The sequence below is a fragment of the Triturus cristatus genome, chromosome 5_2 (assembly GCF_964204655.1).
Source record: "Triturus cristatus chromosome 5_2, aTriCri1.1, whole genome shotgun sequence".
In the NCBI taxonomy this organism is placed as follows: domain Eukaryota; kingdom Metazoa; phylum Chordata; class Amphibia; order Caudata; family Salamandridae; genus Triturus; species Triturus cristatus.
The window spans coordinates 352,449,263-352,468,037 of NC_140588.1; the positions used below are offsets into that span (position 1 = coordinate 352,449,263).

The 18,775-nt window shown below is 43.9% G+C and overlaps 1 protein-coding gene across 12 annotated transcripts in view; it reads right to left on the minus strand.

Moving 5' to 3' along the window:
* Nucleotides 1-18,775, minus strand: part of ACD (ACD shelterin complex subunit and telomerase recruitment factor) — a 272,109-nt gene that overhangs the window by 72,899 nt on the left and 180,435 nt on the right. For all 12 annotated transcript variants that reach the window (XM_085607173.1, XM_085607161.1, XM_085607171.1 and 9 more), the window contains one exon: nucleotides 9,790-10,694. In XM_085607173.1, coding sequence (XP_085463299.1) covers nucleotides 9,790-10,694 — 905 coding nt within the window. The remainder of the gene's footprint in view (nucleotides 1-9,789; nucleotides 10,695-18,775) is intronic.

Consider the following 18,775-nt stretch of genomic DNA (forward strand, 5'->3'; position numbering starts at 1 on the left):
TGTCCACCAACACCAGATCTGTACGTTGTCCTCGAGCCTGGTTCCACTGACATGCTAGACATTCCTGTAAGGGGCGCACCTGAAGTCTTGCATGAGGTACGATAAAGATGCAAGAGGCCATCATTCCTATGAGTTACATGAATACCCTTGCTGGGAGGGAATGCTGTGGTTGAAATCTGGTGATTAGCGTTTGCATACTGGCTATCTTGGCTGGATTGGGATATGCCAGAACTCTGGAGGTGTCTAATGTGGCCCCTAGATACTGATGTATGTGGGAGGGCTGAAGATTTGACTTGGGTAGTTTACTGTGAATGTCAAGTCGTGTAGCAGCTGGATGGTTTGATGAGTGTGATGAACACACTGGTTGAATGACTTGGCTTTTATTAGCCAGTCGTCGAGATATGGAAAGACATTGATTTGTTGTCTTCTCAAGTGTGCTGCTACCACTGCAAAGCACTTTGTGAACACTCTGGGTGCGGTGGTCACCTCGAATGGAAGGACTTTGAACTGATAGTGTTGTCCAACCACTATGAACCTTAAATACTTCCTGTGAGCAGGGTGTATGGGAATGTGGAAGTAGGCGTCCTTGAGAACTAGTGTGGCAAGGAAGTCGCCTTGTTGAAGTAGTGGGAGGACCTGTTGGAGAGTGATCATATGAAAATGATCTGACTGTATACAGAGATTGAGGGGTCTGAGTTCGAGTATTGGCCTTAGGGTCCCGTCCTTTTTGGGGATTAGGAAATACAGCGAGTAAACCCCTGCTCCTTGATGTTGTATAGGAACTAGTTCTATTGCGTGCTTTTGAATCAGTGAGAGAACCTCTTGTTTTAAGAGTGTGAGGTGTTCCATGGACATTGGACATTGTTTGGGTGGTATGGTGGGTGGGGTTGGTGTAAGTTCCAGGCAGTAACCATACTAGATAATTTGTCTTACCCACTTGTCTGTTGTGATGGAATCCCAGACCGGTAGGAACTGTGAGAGTCTCCCCCCGACCAGAGTGGAATGGTCTGGAGGGAGTGGAGGGAAGTCACTGTTTATTAGTGGGGGAGGCGCGAGTGTTGTTGTTACCTCGGCCTCTCTGTTGTTATTTCCCCTGTATCCGCCTGTAAAATATGCTCTGTTGGGGGATGTTTGCATGGTGTTTTTGTAGGAAGAGGAGGCGGTCTCTGTTACAATGTTTTTGGATGCTCCTCTATAGAAGGAGCGACAAAAGGAACCACGTGTGGATGGAGACTGTAATGCTCCCATGGATTTAGCAGTCTCCATATCCCTTTTCATCTTTTCTATTGGTGTCTACAGCCGGTCCAAAAAGTTGTTCCTAATTGAACGGCTGGTTGAGGATAGTTGTTTGTACCTCCTCTTTAAAGCCCGAGATGTGTAACCAGGCATGTCGTCTGAGTAGTAACCTAGTGTTAATGGACCTAGAGGCTGTGTCAGCTGCATCAAGGGCACATTTGATTGATGCATTGGTTATTAATTTGCCCTCTTGAATTAAATTATTTGCCTGGGTTTTGTATTGATCAGGTAAATGTTGTAATAGGGTTTCTAGTTGGTCATAGTGAGCCCTATCGTACCTAGCAAGTAATGCTTGGATGTTGGCTATGCGCCAGTGATTAGCTGCTTGGGCAGCAACTCTCTTGCCAGAGGCATCTAACAACTTAGGTTCCTTATCCGGAGGTGGTGCGTCACCGGAGGTTTGAGAGTTGGCACGTTTCCTAGTGTTAGTTACCACTAGTGAGTCTAAGGGTAGCTGCCCCTTGATGTAGGTGGGATCATTGGGGGCGGGTTTATATTTTTTGTCAATCCTGGGATTGAGAATTCTAGCTCTCACAGGGTCTTTGAATATGTCGGGGGCATGTTTAATGACCCCTTTTAGCATTGGCAGGATTTGGACAGTCTTCTGTGACTGTTCGAAGGTGTCTAGGAGGAAGTCTTCGTTCTGCAGGGTCTGAATGCATCTGAACACTATGGTAGACAACAGCTCTATTTACAAGCTGACCAAAGCCAATATTGTCATCTGGGGGAGATGGCTTTGTTGGATATGGCTGGGGATCAGGGAGTTCTGGGGGATCTATTGGGTCATCATAATCGTCCCAATCGTCCTGTGGTGCGTCTGTGTCGTCATCAGGGTCAGTGGAAGGGTTATTGTTGCCTACCCCACCCCCTAAGTCATCATCATCATCCTGTGGTGGTGGCGAATGTGGTGGAAGTTTTGGAGGCTGTGGAGGAGAGACACACATAGGAGGAAGAACAGGCTCAGGAGGAAGGACAGGCTTAGGAGGAAGAACAGTCTTAGGAGGAAGAACAGGAGAAGAGGGTCTTACAGGTGAAGTGGAACAGTCTTTTTTCTTCACAGGCACTGCAGGAGTGTCTGGTGTGTCCAGATTCCTCTTTTTGTGTGGAACAGCAGCCACAGGTCCTGCTTTGGGGTCTATATGGAGTTTTTTCTGCTTCGGATCGACAGGATCCGGTTGAAAAAGTTCTTCCTCTGCAGTAATCGCTTTTGGCGCCGGCTTCTTTGGGTCCGAGCGGGGTTTGGATTTCTGCTCCGAGGCCTTAGTAGGTGATTTGGGGTCATTTGGCTTGGCAATGGAGACGGAAATCTTTTTCGGTTGCGAAGGCTTTGGTTTCGGTTCCGATGGTTTTTCTTTCGGCGTCGAGGTGGTCGCTGCCGACTTCTTTTTGGGAGTAGGTTGCTCTCCCGTCTTCCGTGCCGAAGGCGCCTGCGGGACACTGAGATGAGGTTTGCTCGGTCCCGAGCTACCCGAAGGCTTGTCCTTTATCTTTGGAGCCGGGCCCGGGGCTTCAGAAGCTTGTTTTCGGTCACGACTGGGGCCAGCATGCGAAGTCTTGACCGGGGCCTTCTTTTTTTTCGGGTGGAGTTGGGAGGGGGGCAGTTGTACTCACTCGTTGACCAGGAGTAATGTGGTCGTCTGAGTCGTCTGCTTCGGACACAATTTCCAGGTCCTCAGAATCCTCCTCCGGTACATCGGGGCCTTCATCGAAGATTTCCACTGGTGCCGTAGCTGCTCGCTGCGCCATGTGTCGTCAGGCCCGGCGATCACGGATGGTCTTCTTGGATCGAAAAGAGGCGCAGGCCTGGCAATTGTTCTCGTCGTGCTCGGGCGAGAGACACAGGTTACAGACCGTGTGATGGTCACTGTGTGGGAATTTCGCTCCACACTGGGGGCATTTTTTTAATGGAGTCCTTTCCATGAGCTGTAGGCCCAAACGGCGTCGATTGGCCCAGCGGCCCATGTCGACGACTGGAATCGAGTAGCTGAGATGCGAGTTGAAGATCACGCAATCGAAAACAATACAGTCGAGTTGTAGATAGTTTGCGCGTCGAAAAGGTTTGGAGAATAAGGTGCCGAGCCGGAGCGCAAAAGTTACATCCGAACCCAATGGCGGAAAAAAACAATCTGAGGATGGAGTCGATGCCCATGCGCACTATCGTCCAAGGGAGGAGTCACCTATCGCGTGACTACAAAAGACTCTTCCAAGACAACAACAAAATGCAAGCATCCGGAGGAGCCAAGATGGCCGACGGGACGGACGCTTGAGCTCCCGGCTCCGTGGACCGCCTGGCTTCCTTTGTCAATCCTGATCAATTCTCCTGACCTGCGCCGCTCTACCGCCGCGGATTACCGGCACTGAAGTGACTGGCGTTCTCCTGACACCTTTATCGGCGGGTTTGGTAGCAGACTCGGTGTTTACTTCGACCTCCGGCGCTCCCCCTGGTCCCTGCGTAGATGGCCCGCGCTGGACGCCGAGGGATGTGGACGGGGTGCTGAGCTGGAATACTGCGGGTGGTCGCGGGGGTGAAAACGCTGGCGGTGCGACTGGAGTCGGACCCTTACGTCCGGGTCGGACTCCCCCTCGCGCTGGCAGTGGTGTGGACGACGTTGGGGCCCCCTAATACTAGCTCTCCTCCGCCACCCTGAAGAAAAGCGAGCGGACTCCATTTTGCAGTGTCTTCCTGCAGCGAACGGCCGGCCCTCACGGCAACCGTGGGGCGCTCTCGCCCTGTGCAGTTCCCGAGTGGAGCACGAAGCTTTTCCGGTGTCTACATCCTCGGATCTCCGGTATACATTGTCACTTTTGTCCCGCCACTAATTGCCTGCAGTGGAGATGACAATGGCGCTTGCTCTTCTTGCTGAGACGCTGGCTGACCCTGGACTCGCAGTGTCTGCGCGCCCATGTGCCCCGGAGCTGATTGCCGCATCGGAGGAGCAGCGGGATAGGGCGGACCGATGCTTGGTACAGAGAGACCCGACCTGTGGGGATGTATTGGCCGCCCTCGTGGCGTTAAAAGTGGCAATGCAGAGTACTTGCTGGGCGCTGACCCGGAGAATCGATGAGGCACTGTTTGCAACGGGACGTTCCCGGCTGGAGTATCCCCCGCCGCCCATGTTTTCTCCTGGAGGTGAAACAATGTTGCAGAACGGAGGGACGGTGGCGCGGAGTCCTCCTGGCTACAATGTAATGCGTCAACCCATCGACACGGATACAGTTGCAGGGACACCCTTCACTTTGAACGCTGTGACTCTGCCTACGAACTACCTGTTGAGACCTAGCCTTTCACTTCCCTTGCCAGATGTTACCCTGAATGCACCTATCGCTGGAGCTTCTGTGGCATGTTACTGCTGGGTTTGGGACCCTGCGGTACGATACGGCTTCATTGTCCCCTTTCCTCGAGAGCGGCCATCTTGTCTCTTAGTCCTGGCTGAAGGTGACTCGCAGCACTGGACGGGCCTGAACCACATCTGCCGGTCCGGACAGGGGTGATGGCATGCTCGTTGTCGTTTTGGTTGGATCGGCAGACGGGGACCTGGACTGATACACGTTTTGCAATATTGGCTGAGTAGTTTTTAATGACCTGTTTTTTGCTACATTTCGCTATGATTTCGCCTCCTGTTTCCTTCTTCTGCCGGGGGGAGGACTTGTGAAGTGCTGGGTGGTATCGATTCGGGACCACCGGGTTTTACGTGGGTCCTTTGATACTGTGCTGTACATAGCGCAGGATGTATGGGCGGCGCGGGAGTCCGGGAGTTCGGCAGTGAGGTGGGCTCCTCCCCGCTCTTCCTTTTCCTGGGAGTAGTAGGGTAGTGCACTCTTCTTTTTCTCCCTGGGTTCAACCGTGATTTTATGGTTCCTTTTCCTTTCTTTTTTCCTTAATTCTACATTTCGGGTTCCTATGGGGCGACAGACACGTAGCTAGGGGGGGGTAGGCCATAGCCTCGGCATGCGTGTAGGGTGGGGGGTCTTCTTCGGCACGTTTTTTGTTTCTATGGGCCTTCTTTTTCTTTTTTCTGTCCTTTTCTTACGTCTTTTTCTAGGGTCAGTGGGAGGGACTGGTGTTAGGAGGGTAGCGGCTGGGAGGCACACTTCGCTGCGTATCTATATCCTGGTATTATAGTTTCGTGCCGCCATTTTATATGTGTTCACTGCTAGTTGACTCTCCTGTTGGCTGTTACCCATTTATCATATGATCGTCTGTTCTGTACACTGATCCGTTCTAGCTTCTGTATCTCCTTACATAAAATTTTTAAAATTAACCTTACTGTCTCCTGCCACTCGGTGCACGTGGATTTATTGTAACATAGGTCGTATGCTTTTATGTGCTGCCGTGCCACCGAGTGGACGTGTACTTTGCTGTCAAGCTTCAGAAGTGTCGAGGCCGGCCGGATGGTTGTAGGCCCGTATTTGTCTTGTACACAGTGCTAAATAAAGGTTTAAAAAAAAAAAAAAAAAAAAAAAAATGCAAGCATCCGAGCCCAACACCAGATGGCGATCTATGCATAGTGTACAATCTGCAGCTCATATGCCTCAAACTCAGCATTTCCTGACCCCTTCCACTCGGACATGGCATGGGAAAAAGCCGTTTCAAGAGGATTTGTATTGATTTTTGTCCCTTGAACAAAGAGCCCCTCTCGGTTACATTATACATCTTAATCAGGTGATTTGTTCTAGCGCTTTAGGAATGGAACAATGGCCTCAAAAAAAGGTGTTGACTTGCAAAAGGATGACTTCAAACTTGCTTCACAGTTTTTCTTGCTTTTCTATTTATAACAGATCATTTTCAAAAGTAAATGACACAAATGTTATTAACAGAATATTCGTTTTTCAGTGACTCTTTAAACCGACAGTCTTCCTTAAATGTCACAGCAATCAAATACTTACTTTCTGAACATGCCTGCGATCATGTTTCTACTGTTCATCTTTCTGTTTTTAAGTAGAATTTGCTAGACAATGTGTTTGCTGCGCTACATTGATATCTGAAGCAGATATTCACTTTCAACGAGAAACAAGAAGTTCGGGTAAGGCACTCCTAAAAAAAATTAACCTTGCAATGTGTTCAAAGAAGACCGATAAATATAAAAGCAAGCAGATTGCAGACAAAGCTGTAATGGACAAAAATATGTAACAACATGTTGCTTTTGTATCTAAGATTTACAGCTTACCTCCCATGCAATAAACAAAGTAGTAAACGAAGCGCTGCACGGCATGTGTAACATATTTGAAAACAATGTCACTGGCGAGATGCAGCGAAATTCAAAAGTGAAACTGATATATAACACCTAATTAACAAAGCCCTGTCGAGTCTGCCGTAAGCTAAAGAGACGCCACGCTCGTGCACATCTTCTGTCCGGGCAGGCATGGCAAATAGGAGACAGGGAGGGAACCAACATGCCTCCCTTCCAATTTAAAGCGCGCGTTTTTTGATGCGCGCCAATGAGAAGCATGGGTGGAGCTTCCACCCCGCTTCCAAAGTACAACCGACGACAATAGTCTCGCAAGCGAGCAGCGCATTCGCTGCGTCGCTAAGCGAGACCTAAAAATAGCACCAAGGATGACCTATATCAGAGTCCTTCAAATTGGAGGGGCCTTAAGTGATCTCAGGGCGGTACCAGGCTCTGGCCAACAGAAGCATAATGCTGATAACAGTGCTTTGTTTTAAGTGGGGAAAAATGAGTGGCAGTAAGCCGCTCTGTAACGGACCATCACTAACATCTTTTATCATTTATTTCCTAGCTGGGAGTATGTGTCGAAAGAGAAGGGACTCCAAATATTCTTCAAAACCCCCATCCCCATTTCGTATAATCACACTGTGGATACTTTTACACATTAGTAAGGCCTGCCTGACCGGAGTAGTATGCTTGGCAATCGTATCTGATTGCATTTTTTAAAACTGCAACAGAATTTCCCTGCAATGTTTAAATAATTCTAAACATATTTAAACATGACTAATTTAATAGAATAATTGTGAAAATCTCTGATGGAGGGGTAAGGGAGGGGCATGGCATTAAAATGTTTGAAGACCACGGACCTAGATGATGGCACAAAAAACCTCACTTATGACCCCAGAAACGTTACAAGCATACACAAACACTTTCTAAAGCACTGGACAAACTAAACCTGCCTAGTTGCAAAACCTCATCCCTTTCCTTCAATCACAATCAACAATCTTCTTGCTGGTCCTGTAAGAACTATCTCTACATTAGACTTTGCTATCAACTTACCTTCAAACATCACCAGAAATAGACAAGTCCCTGCTTCACTACTTACTTACGTCTCTGCCCCCTCCCCCATCTCTACCATTTCCCAACTGTTTGTGACTACTCGTCAACTTTGCATTGACATCCCGAAAAGAGTTTATTTGAATACTAAAATCTGCACACCATTGATGTGCCCACTCTGGCTGTCACAGCCCTCAAACCATAAAATCACTTGATCCAACATCTGATGTACTATTTTGTTTGACATCCCTATTCAACCACCTACTCATCTCTGGTATCTGCTTCTCATGGTTTAAACTGCTAAAGTTCTGATATTAAAGAAACTGGCAAAGAGAACAAATTGTCCTTGTAGCTACTTACCTTTTTCTCTACAGATGAACACCTTGGCATCTGCTGCCTTACTCTCTACCTCACTGTTAACAATCTTCCAATCTTTCTTCTGCGCCCTCCACTTCACTGAAGTAGCCTTCACACCAGTTTCTAGTTTCATAACATCCACACATCACAACCATCTCTCCTCCATCTATATACTCTTCGATCTCTGCAGCTTTTGAGAAGGATGGCCATCATAACTTACTATACACCCTTTAGGACAAATGGCAGACTCTGCACTCCTCCTACCTCTCTAACCAGTCCATCTCTGTGAAGTAGCAATCTTTCAGATCTCCTCTCAGCCCACTTCCAGCCAGTGTCCCCCAAGGTTCTGTTTTGAGGCCTTCACTTCTGTCACGATACATCACCTCACTTGGTGATATCTGTTCACCTGGGTTCTCCTACCATTTTTACGTGGACACGCCTATACATTATTCTTGTTCGAAACTTTCCCTTCTGCAACCAAAGGTATGAGATTGCTTTGGTGCCATCAGTCACCATATCGGCTTATGTGGCACTCTTCTAAAATAAAAGTCTTATGCTTTCTCTCCTCCTTAGAAGCACCTCAATTCCAAGCTCTTTCTACTACCCGCTGGACAAGATTACTTTTGCCATGTTGGCCATAAACCTAGGCATACTCTTCAAACTACCAAGTGGACAGAATATTTTATTACCACTACAACAAGATATCCTATTCAACCACTATGCAGAATCCACCCTCCATCCGCAAAACAAAAGCACTGATTAACTCACTGGTTATTAAAAAAAACAGGGCTATTTTAGTGATTTCCTAGGAGCTCTTGCTCGCCAAGCCTTTGCTCTCCTCAACAAAGTATTAAACTCTGACAAAAAATACTTTCTCCCCAGAAGCACCCCTACTTCAGCCTTTCAACATCAAGCTAGGTGACATTCTGCTAAGAATAGGACCATCTAATAACTTTTAAGACTGGTCTTTAAAGCCATTCATGGATCATACCCAGCCTCTTATTTTTGATGCTCTCTCCCAATGCATCTCTGCAGGTAACTTTAGATCAGCCAACTAGCACCTCCTATAAAACCTAAAACCACAGTGTGCACTGCAGAGATTCCATTCCATCCACCTTCTTACACTCACTGGAATGCTCTCACACTAACCAACAGGGGCAACCTAAAACTCAAGAACTTTAAAACCAAACTAAAAACAGAGCTCTTGAAACTCTTAAGGCGAAGGTGATTCATGTTTAGCAAGGAGGGGACTTGCAATGAAGAAGTATCAATTTCTTTTGTTTGTAAATATACCTCACGATAAGGAGCTAATCCTCCCTACATCAATATCTTCTGGATACAGTGTTTTCAATGTCTGTTTGTCCTTGAGGTTCTGACTGTCCAAGCAACAGCTTACCTACACTTTCCGGCCATAACCTCACTGTTTTCTGTAACTCCACACATTCCATCTATTGTTCTATGTCCATCATTCATGCTTGGCCTAATGTACATTTCCAATCAAAATATTACCTGATGTTCAAAAGAAATAAATATGTGATATCACCAATGGTATACACAACATAACTAAAAGAGAAGTTTACAGTTTTCATACAGTTTAACTACTTTCTTTGCTGTCCCCATTCCTCTGCGCATCAGATGCTGTTGTAGATCGAGGCTATTTCTCATGTAATATGTTTGAATGAATATTTTGGAGAAATAGTCTTCACGAGAACTCTTTGAGCTGGTAGACATTTAACTGGTGATGGAAGTTGCTTAGTATATACATGGTGGATTAATTAGGTGACTGCCTGCATGAACAATATAGCAGTTCACAACCTTAATTGGAGGTACAACAAGGCAATAGACCATACTATTAGTGGGTTATAAGCCATCTCCAAATCACACATGCCTTTAATTGTCAATTCCCACTTACCATGCTACTGGCTGGCTGCAGAGTAGGTATGCATGTATCATCAAACTGTCCCTTTTCATTTAATATGCTGTTTTGATTCTCCTGAAAGTTCTCTGACGCCTTGGAAGGTACACTTTTTATTAGATCACTCTTTGTTGTTGCATTAGCTTCTTGTGCTGCTGGGTTCTGTTGATCATTCAAGAACTGTAATTTTGGTTTACAGGGCACTGGTCCAGCTTTCATAATTTTTTGATCAGATAAAGGGGAAACCTTCTTTTTAGGTGTCTTCCCAGAGCAACTGGGCAAATCCACTAGTAGCTGCTTCTCAGAATTGGTGATCAGTTCCACTGGGTGTGCCCTCTTGGCTGCTTGTTGTTTTAAATATTGTCTGGGGCTTCTCTCACTTGGTCGTTCTTTGTCTTTATGCCGTATATCATCGCCTTCCAATGGGAACATAACTATGTCAGAACCCAGGGTCTCAGAAACCCCAATCTCGTCCTTATTGTTTTCCTTATTTACAAGCACTTTATCATCAGATTCCTTGTTTACATAATTTATGTCCAAGCGATTCGAAATTTGTGACGGTGGAGAGCCACGCACTGGGCATTGGTGGATACTGTTAGGGTCTTTACAGCTGAAACTGTGGCGACAGTCCACACCACTGTCAGTGCAGCGTGTATTGTCAATGTTGATTACAGTTTCACACATTGCACTACCTGTTTCTGCACAGGTTTCTTGGCTCTGCGTACTGGTGTCAGAAAAAAGCAAAGATGGAGAACTATCCATTTTGTTCAGAAAGGTCTCTTCCATATGTTCGAGCAAGTCTGGTGTGCTGCTATCTGGTAGTGTTAAGCCATCGTCTTTAATACTTAAAACTATGCAGGACTCTTGTGAAGTGTGGGTACCTGATGGAGTTTCTGGAGTACCTGAAATTAAATATGAAAGGTATGAATTGTATTAAACATTTCCATTAACACATGCCAGCTAAATGCAGTGCGAATGTGGTGCTCATCTGCTCTCGTACATAACTACCCTCGGTCATGCCTGACTCGCTCTACAACCTCCATTTTTGTCCCTCATTACCAGTGGCTCGCTAATACAGATCTGCGGTGCCCTCAGGGCTCAACACTCAGTCCTACCCTCTTCAACACTTACATGATGCCTCTAGCCGACATTGTCACAGCCCACAATCTCAATATCATATCCTACACAGACGATACCCAGCTCATGCTCTCACACGCAGCAGACCCCACCACCACTAAGACCAACTTCCACAACTGCATGAAGAATGTCACAGACTGAATGAATGACAACTGTTTGAAACTAAATACTGACATGACCGAAGTGCTGATCTTTGGCAACCACGCCTCCCTCTGGAACAACACCTGGTGGCCCGCCCAAGTTGGACCCACTGCCACACCAAAAGACCACTCCCGCAACCTCGTCATCATCCTGGATACCAAATTCACCATGAAACGTCAGATCAACACAATCTCCTCTACCTGCATCCACACCTGCATTCGCCGATGAATCTTCAAATGGCTCCCCATCAACACCAGAAAAACATGCAAGCCTTAAACACCAGCCGGCTGGACTACAGAAACACACTGTATGCAGGAACCATCGCCCAACTCATGAGACGGCTCCAGACAATACAGAACTCAGCGGGCAGACTGATCCTCAACCTGCCCAAACGGACGCACATCAACCAACACCTGAGGAACCTCCACTGGTTCCCCATCTAGAAAAGATGCCAATCCAAGTTACTCACCCACGCCTAGAAATCCCTCCTGACCAAGGACCAGCATACATGAACCATCACTTGATCTTCCAAAAACCATCTAGAAACCTTTGCTCTGCTCCCTTGCACAGCCCTCGCAAATCTGCCATAGCCACAGTGGAGGCCACTCCTTCACCCACCAAGCCACCAAGTTCTGGAACGTCCCCCTTCACCTCAGAACATTACCCTCGCAGACGGACTTCAGGAAGAGACTCAAAACCTGGCTGTTTGACTACCCCAGTAATCCAGTACCTGGATACCCTCAAGGGTGATAAGCTGCACTTTAAAAGTACTGATTGATTGATTCTCACATGAGCAGGATTTTACTATTGGTGAAATTACAAAAACATTGAGTCTATCAAAGGGATCGCCAGGTCCCAATGGTTTCCTGGCAGAGGTGTCTACCCAATTTTCTTTTACTATATTGCCACTCATGCTGTTTGAGTTGTATAATACATTTATTCGGGTCAATATGAGAGAGGATTCATTTTATGTGGTGATGACATGTAATTCCTGAAGAAGTTACAGATGTGACCTTAAGTAAGAACTGCAGACCAATTTCAGTAATTAACTTGGACTGCAAGTTATAAGTTGCTAGCTCTGAGCTTGGAGATGTGAGCAATCAGAATTAGTTAAGGGCAGTTTGTCTGCAAATAAAGCCAGATCATTATTCAGTTTAAACATTAAGTCATCAGGTATGTTCTTCTCAATGAGTCCTTCTGCACTTCATTCAGAAAAACACATGAAGTTTATTATGTAGTTTGAGAATACATGTTTCAAGCTCTAAAATGGCATGTTACTGGATCAAACTGTTTGTAGTATATATTTCTCAAATTACTCTGCAAAGGCTTCAGGTTTTACTTTTTCCATAGTTTACTTTCAGAAGTGGTAAAAGAAAGTGATGCCCTTCATAGCTTTAGACACTGTTTATATAAAAGATTAAACAAATAATAACACAAATTGAATATAAAGAGATTTTGTTTTCAAGACAGTGCATTATATTTAGCTCAACGAGGATATTTTATTATAAATTGCGGAACTGCCCATTACAATGTCAGCCTTCTTTAGTGAAGTGGATTCATTTTCCAGTGTTTCTGGGAATAAATGAAATGTTGATAAATCACCAGAAATCGGACCCTTGAATTACATTTGCCTTCCATCTATGTCTGGATTCAATAATTTGATTCGGAATACTCAAAAAAACAAGTACTTAGATATTTTCTGTTAATTTCAAACACAGTGCTTATGTGCTAAAGCCTCCAAGGTCTTCAATTAATAATTATTAATCAACACAAAAATTATCAGAGGTAAAATAAATGTTGAATCTCAATGGGGAAACGATTTGAATACATTGCTGTTAGTTCAAACATGGGATTCTGTGTGGTCAAGGTATCATTCCTCATCCGGTATAGCCAATACAACACAAGCATTATTTTTCCTTAGCAGAAGACTTTCTGTTGCACCATGTCTTTTGCACATAACAAGGATATTAGTGAACTTTGTTTGCTATGCTTTTGTCTTAACGCAAATTTGTTACACACTTTATAAGTGTTCACTAGTGGATTAATTTGGAGTGAGAGTTTGGAACTAAATTAATTATGTTATAGAAATGTTTTCCTCTTATGTTCCAAGGGAGTTTCTGAGGTAGCTTGGCCTCAGATTAGAAGATACTTTCAATGAACAGTACATTTATTTATTTATGAGTTTTATATAGCGCTGGCCAGACCCGAAGGTATCGGAACGCTTTACAACATATTGTCAAGCGTAAAACACAGTAACATAGTAGTATGTACATTGACTCGTGACGCCTCACATAGTATCGCCGTGAAAAGCACAGTGACTCGTGACGGGACTAGATCAGGGAGGGGGTCGGGAGGAGAGTGAGGTAGAAGTCTTTTCTTTTTTTTCTTTTTAAATTCTTTATTGACATTTCACAATTATTTCCATTTCAAAACAACATCAGAAAGAAGACACCAAATTTCACCCCCCCTCCAATCCCCCCCACCCAACCCACCCCTCCCACGGGCAGCTACATATATTCCATATGTCAAAAATTGTCATTATTTTGTACTGGGAGAAAGAAAAGAAAAAAGAAAAAAAAAAGAAAAAACACCCTAGAGCAAAAACATACAAGATAAGAAAAAAAAGAAAAACAGAGAAGATAAGGGAGTAAAAAACAGAGCAGTATTCAATCTATTAGTACATGAAAGCATTATTATTCATTGTTATTCATTTAAAGTTATCCAATTCTGTAAAGGAGCCCATATTGCTATACCTTTAGCTTTAATTTTACGGCCTTTCCTAGCGTAAGTAGCTTTTTCAAACTTATAAATTGCCAGTAGTTTCTCTAACCAGTAAAGGCCAGACGGAGGAGCAGAGTCCAGCCAATGGGTGGCTACACATAGCCTGTAAACTGTAAAGGCAATAAATACAAAAGTACGACTTAAATTTGGAGAGAGAGGATCTCCTATCCCTAAAACAATCATCTGAGGGCTAAGTTCAATTTCATATCCAAGTATCTTTGTAAGAAAACCCTTCACACTACCCTTCAGGGTATCCAGAATAGGACATGTCACAAACATATGAATGATGTCTGCTGCTGAGTGCTGACAGCGAGGGCAGGTATAACCAATTTCTCTCCCCCATTTTGCGATCTTAGCTGGTGTTATGTACAAGTTGAACCAGGTTTTAAAACATTGGATCTGCAAATTAGTTGCCATAAAAGATGTCTGTGCCATGCATAATGAATCCTCGATAGCCCCAGCATCAGCGGCCAAACAATTCTGCCATCGATCTATGTGTTTACCGAGATCATCCGGGGCTAAATCATTAAGAATTCCATACAGTCCACCCAGAGTGCTTGATTTTTTAAGTAGTTCTTCCATTAATTGCATATTAGCGAATCCAGAAGACCCACCTGTTTTTTTACCCAAAAAATCTCTTATTTGAAGATATTTAAAAAATTGACGATTGTCTAGCCCAAATTTATCTCTCAAGATATCAAATAATAACATATCGGAACCACTTGTAAGATCTCCAATAGTTCGTATACCTTTATCGTACCATTGTCTCATATATCCATCATTAAAAATATAAGGGAAAAGACTGTTTTTATATACCAGGGTATACACATTAAAGCGCCCAAGTCCACGTTTTTTACGGACCGTAGACCACACCTTAAATGCACTTATGATAGTTTTAAATTTAACTCGTTTATAGTAACTGAAATCGACATGTCGTAAGAGACAACCCTTAGCTTCATTTCCCAGAATTAATTCAAAAATAGGAGTGGAGGATTCATACTTCGAAACATCGTCTTTCTCATTAAGCAATAGTTTCATGTTCTGTAGCATCGCAGCCCAATGATATAATTGAAGATTGGGTACCGCCCACCCTCCTCTCTCTCTAGGCAGAGTTAATAGTCTGAAGGCTCGACGCGGTCGGCAGTTTGCCCAAATAAATTTACCATGTTTTATTAAGAAGCAAGGGTATAGCTCTTAAAAAATATAGAATCTTCGGGAAAAAGATCATTTTAATAATGTTGCATCTTCCTACCAACGTAAGTTTTAAATTTTCTAATCGTCGAAATTCAATCTTAAATTTAGCATTCAAGGGATTCAAGTTATTCTCCATAATTTTAGACACATCAGCTGTAATTTCAACACCCAAATAAATTGCTTTTTGAACCACCCGAATATCATTAATTTGTAGCCTATTGCTAGTCAATATTTGAGATTTTGTTTGATTTAAACGATAACCAGAATATTTCCCAAATAAATCAGTTTCTTTCCCAATTTCCCGTAGGGCAATCAAAGGGTCAGAAGTAATAATAGCAAGGTCATCAGCATAAGCCAATATTTTCGTATTTCCCCCGACATGTTGCACTCCAATGATCGAATTATTGGCTTCTATTTTCCTGACTAGAGGATCTATGTAGAGCGCAAATAATAGTGGTGAGCAGGGGCACCCCTGCCGGGTTCCCCTGCTAATTAAAACTGGATCCGACATTTCGCCCATGATAGAAATGCGGGCCGTCGGATTACGATACATAGATTTTAAAGCTGTAATATATTTATCCCCCAATCCTCTATCCCTTAAGGTTGCCCACAAAAAGGGCCAAGAGACCCTATCGAACGCCTTCTCTGCGTCAAGAAGGATAAGTCTGATAGGGTCCCCTGTGATGCCGGCAGCGTCAAAAAGGGTGATAATCCGCTGGATGTGGTCAATTGTGCTACGTCCAGGCACAAACCCGTGCTGTACTGGCGAGACCAGTCCCTTAATTAAAGTTGCCAAACGAATAGCCAATATTTTTGCATATATTTTGTTATCGCTATTTATTAAAGTAATCGGTCGATATGAAGCCATTTCACTAGGTGGTTTTCCTTTTTTGGGGAACACCACAATATTGGCATTCTCCCAAGAATTTGGGACCGCCAGGCCATTCTGGGCATTTAAAAAGACATATTGCAATATTTCTAATAATGATGAAGACATTTTTTTATAGAACTCCCCAGGGATAGCATCTGGTCCCGCAGCTTTACCACTGGCGAGCAAGCTAATAGCACTCTGAATTTCTTCAATTGTAATTGGAGATTCTAAACTGATTCGATCTTCTAGACTTAATTTTTCTGTAGAAATTTCAGCATTGCCTCTTCGTCATTGCTGCTATCGTCACAATAAAGTTCCTGATAAAAGCCATGAAAGGCAGCCCGAATTTCACTTGGTTCAGTGACCGTCTCTTTCCGCAGATGGTTTATTAATGGTATATTTCCATAAGTTGTTCGCTGTCTTGCCCGCATCGCTAAAACATGGCCTACCTTCTCCCCACATTCATATAGACTTGAGCGCCAAGCGGTATATTTTCCTGCTATTTTAATTGCTGAAATTTCTACAATCTTAGATTTAATAGTAGCAACTACATTCAAAGCCTGATCTACTCCCTGTTTGTAAAGAGTGGCCTGAATCAGTTGTGTTTCAGCTATGGACAATTTTTGATATTGTGCACATAAAAACCTTTTTTCTTTTGATTGTGCAGCCCATCCATATCCAGTCGTCTCCCCCAATCACAGCTTTCAGTGTATCCCAATTTATCTCCATAGATGCACTTCCTTTATTCTCTTCTATAAAACGAGGAATCCACTCTCCAATGTGTTGTATATATTCATCTTCATATAGTAGGGCTCTATTGAACGTCCAGCGAGACATTGGAGATTTTCTAGTTTGTAACGGAATCTCTAAGACTAGCGGGTTATGATCTGACATCACCCGAGGATATTTCTATATACTAGATTTAGCTAATATAGCTTGGGTTACAAAAAAATAGTCAAGCCTAACATGAGTCTGATGAGGGGCAGAAAAGAACGTACAGCCCATATCATGTGGTTTAAGCTTAGGCCAAACATCAAAAAGACCATGACTATGACATAAATTGGACAAAGCTTTGAAAACTTTGGGTTTACGTCCTGAATAAAATCTTCCACTAATTATTCAATTTTTACTGGTCAAATTAATATTAACATCCCCACAAACAATGATAGGGAGAGGCCAGCCCACCAGTTCATTATTCAGCCAATTCTGTAAAGTCGGATCATCTAAATCCGAACCATACAAAGAGCATAGAGTAAAAGTATGACCCTCAGTACAGCATTGAGTAATAACCCATCTGCCGTATAAATCAGACTTAGAGCGAGGAAACCTTAAGCCTGAATTTTTCTTACCCATAATGGCAACTCCCCGGGTACGGGTCCCCTGCGTAGTAGCTGAAACTAAATTATAACCCGTTAATTCATTGATTTTTATTCTACTAGCTTCAATATGAGTCTCTTGAAGACAGATAATATCTGCCTTTAGATATTGTACTTCGATATTAATCCTACGCTTTTTCCGGGGGTTATTCAAGCCACAGATATTAATAGAAGCTATCCTTAAATTTTTTAATGCCATATAAAATGTATCATCATAACCATTCTGCTTTCTGTTTTCTCCCTGTGCAACATCCATTCCCTAAAGATTACAGACTTTGACCTTTTTGATAAAACCAGTACCATAGCCGTGCCGTGCCCCCTCCCACCCCCAACCCCTGGCAAAAAAGGTCTCAAGACCCTCATGATGCCCCCTGTGCAGAGTAGCTGCCCCCACCGCCCATCTGTCGCTCCCCAAAATCGAGAAAAAGAAAAAAACAAAAAGGAAACCCCCCCATCCGTACCTCCCCAGACTGTCGCCACTATAGTGATAAACATTCAAAAATAAACATGTTTTAAAGCTTAAATAGCTTAGATAAAGGCCCAAATGCAAGCAGAGAAGAAGAAGATTTGTTGTTCGAACCTTCCTCCATAACCCTCTCAGTCCCCCTTAATTTCTTTTAAATATTCTTGCGCTTGAATTTCGGAATTAAATATTCTAGTAGAGCTCTTATAAATAATCTATAATTTAGCGGGATTTAGTAGGAAGGCCTCTGCTCCTATTTTTTGACAAGGAGAGATCAGTTGGCGTAGCCTCCATCTTTTCTCCACCGTAATATGACAGAAATCGGGTTTCACAAAAAAGGAAAGACCCTCTGCCGAACGTCGAGATTCAGGCCTAGCCTTATCAAACACCGCTTGACGCAATAGAAATTGCCCAAAAAAATTAATATGGCCCTAGGCTTATCATTAGAGTCACTTTTCTTCTTAAGCATGAGGGGGAAGCGATGCACCCTTTGGATTTCCTTCTCCCAGTCCCACTGTCCAAGGTCAGGAAAGCCTCCTTTCATCAAACGCGGCACAAAGCCTCCGATATCATTCCCCTCAGCATTTTCATGGATGCCTAGTAATCTTAGATTATTACGACGCTGGCGATTTTCAAAATCTTCGAGCTTCCACATAACGTCAGTCATATGAGCCTCATTTGTTGAACTTTGTTTAGCAATTGTCTCTGCACTTGTCTCTAGCGTTACCACTCGTGCTTCCAGCACAGTTGTCCACTCTGCTATCTCAGTGCAAGATTTATTTACTTTGCGTATTGCGCCCTGAAGTTTTTTTGTTGCGAGGTGAGCTCGTTTATGTTCTATTCTTGCCTCTCCTTGCATCTGCTTCAAGGTATCATAAATCAGTGCCATAGACGGAGGTAAATCATGAACTGAGTTATCAGCTGGTTGAGCAGACTCAATGCCTATATCATCTTTATCCCCCAATAGCCGAGTAGTAGAGTAATCCCATCTAAGCTGGTCATGATCCGAGCCAGAGTGCC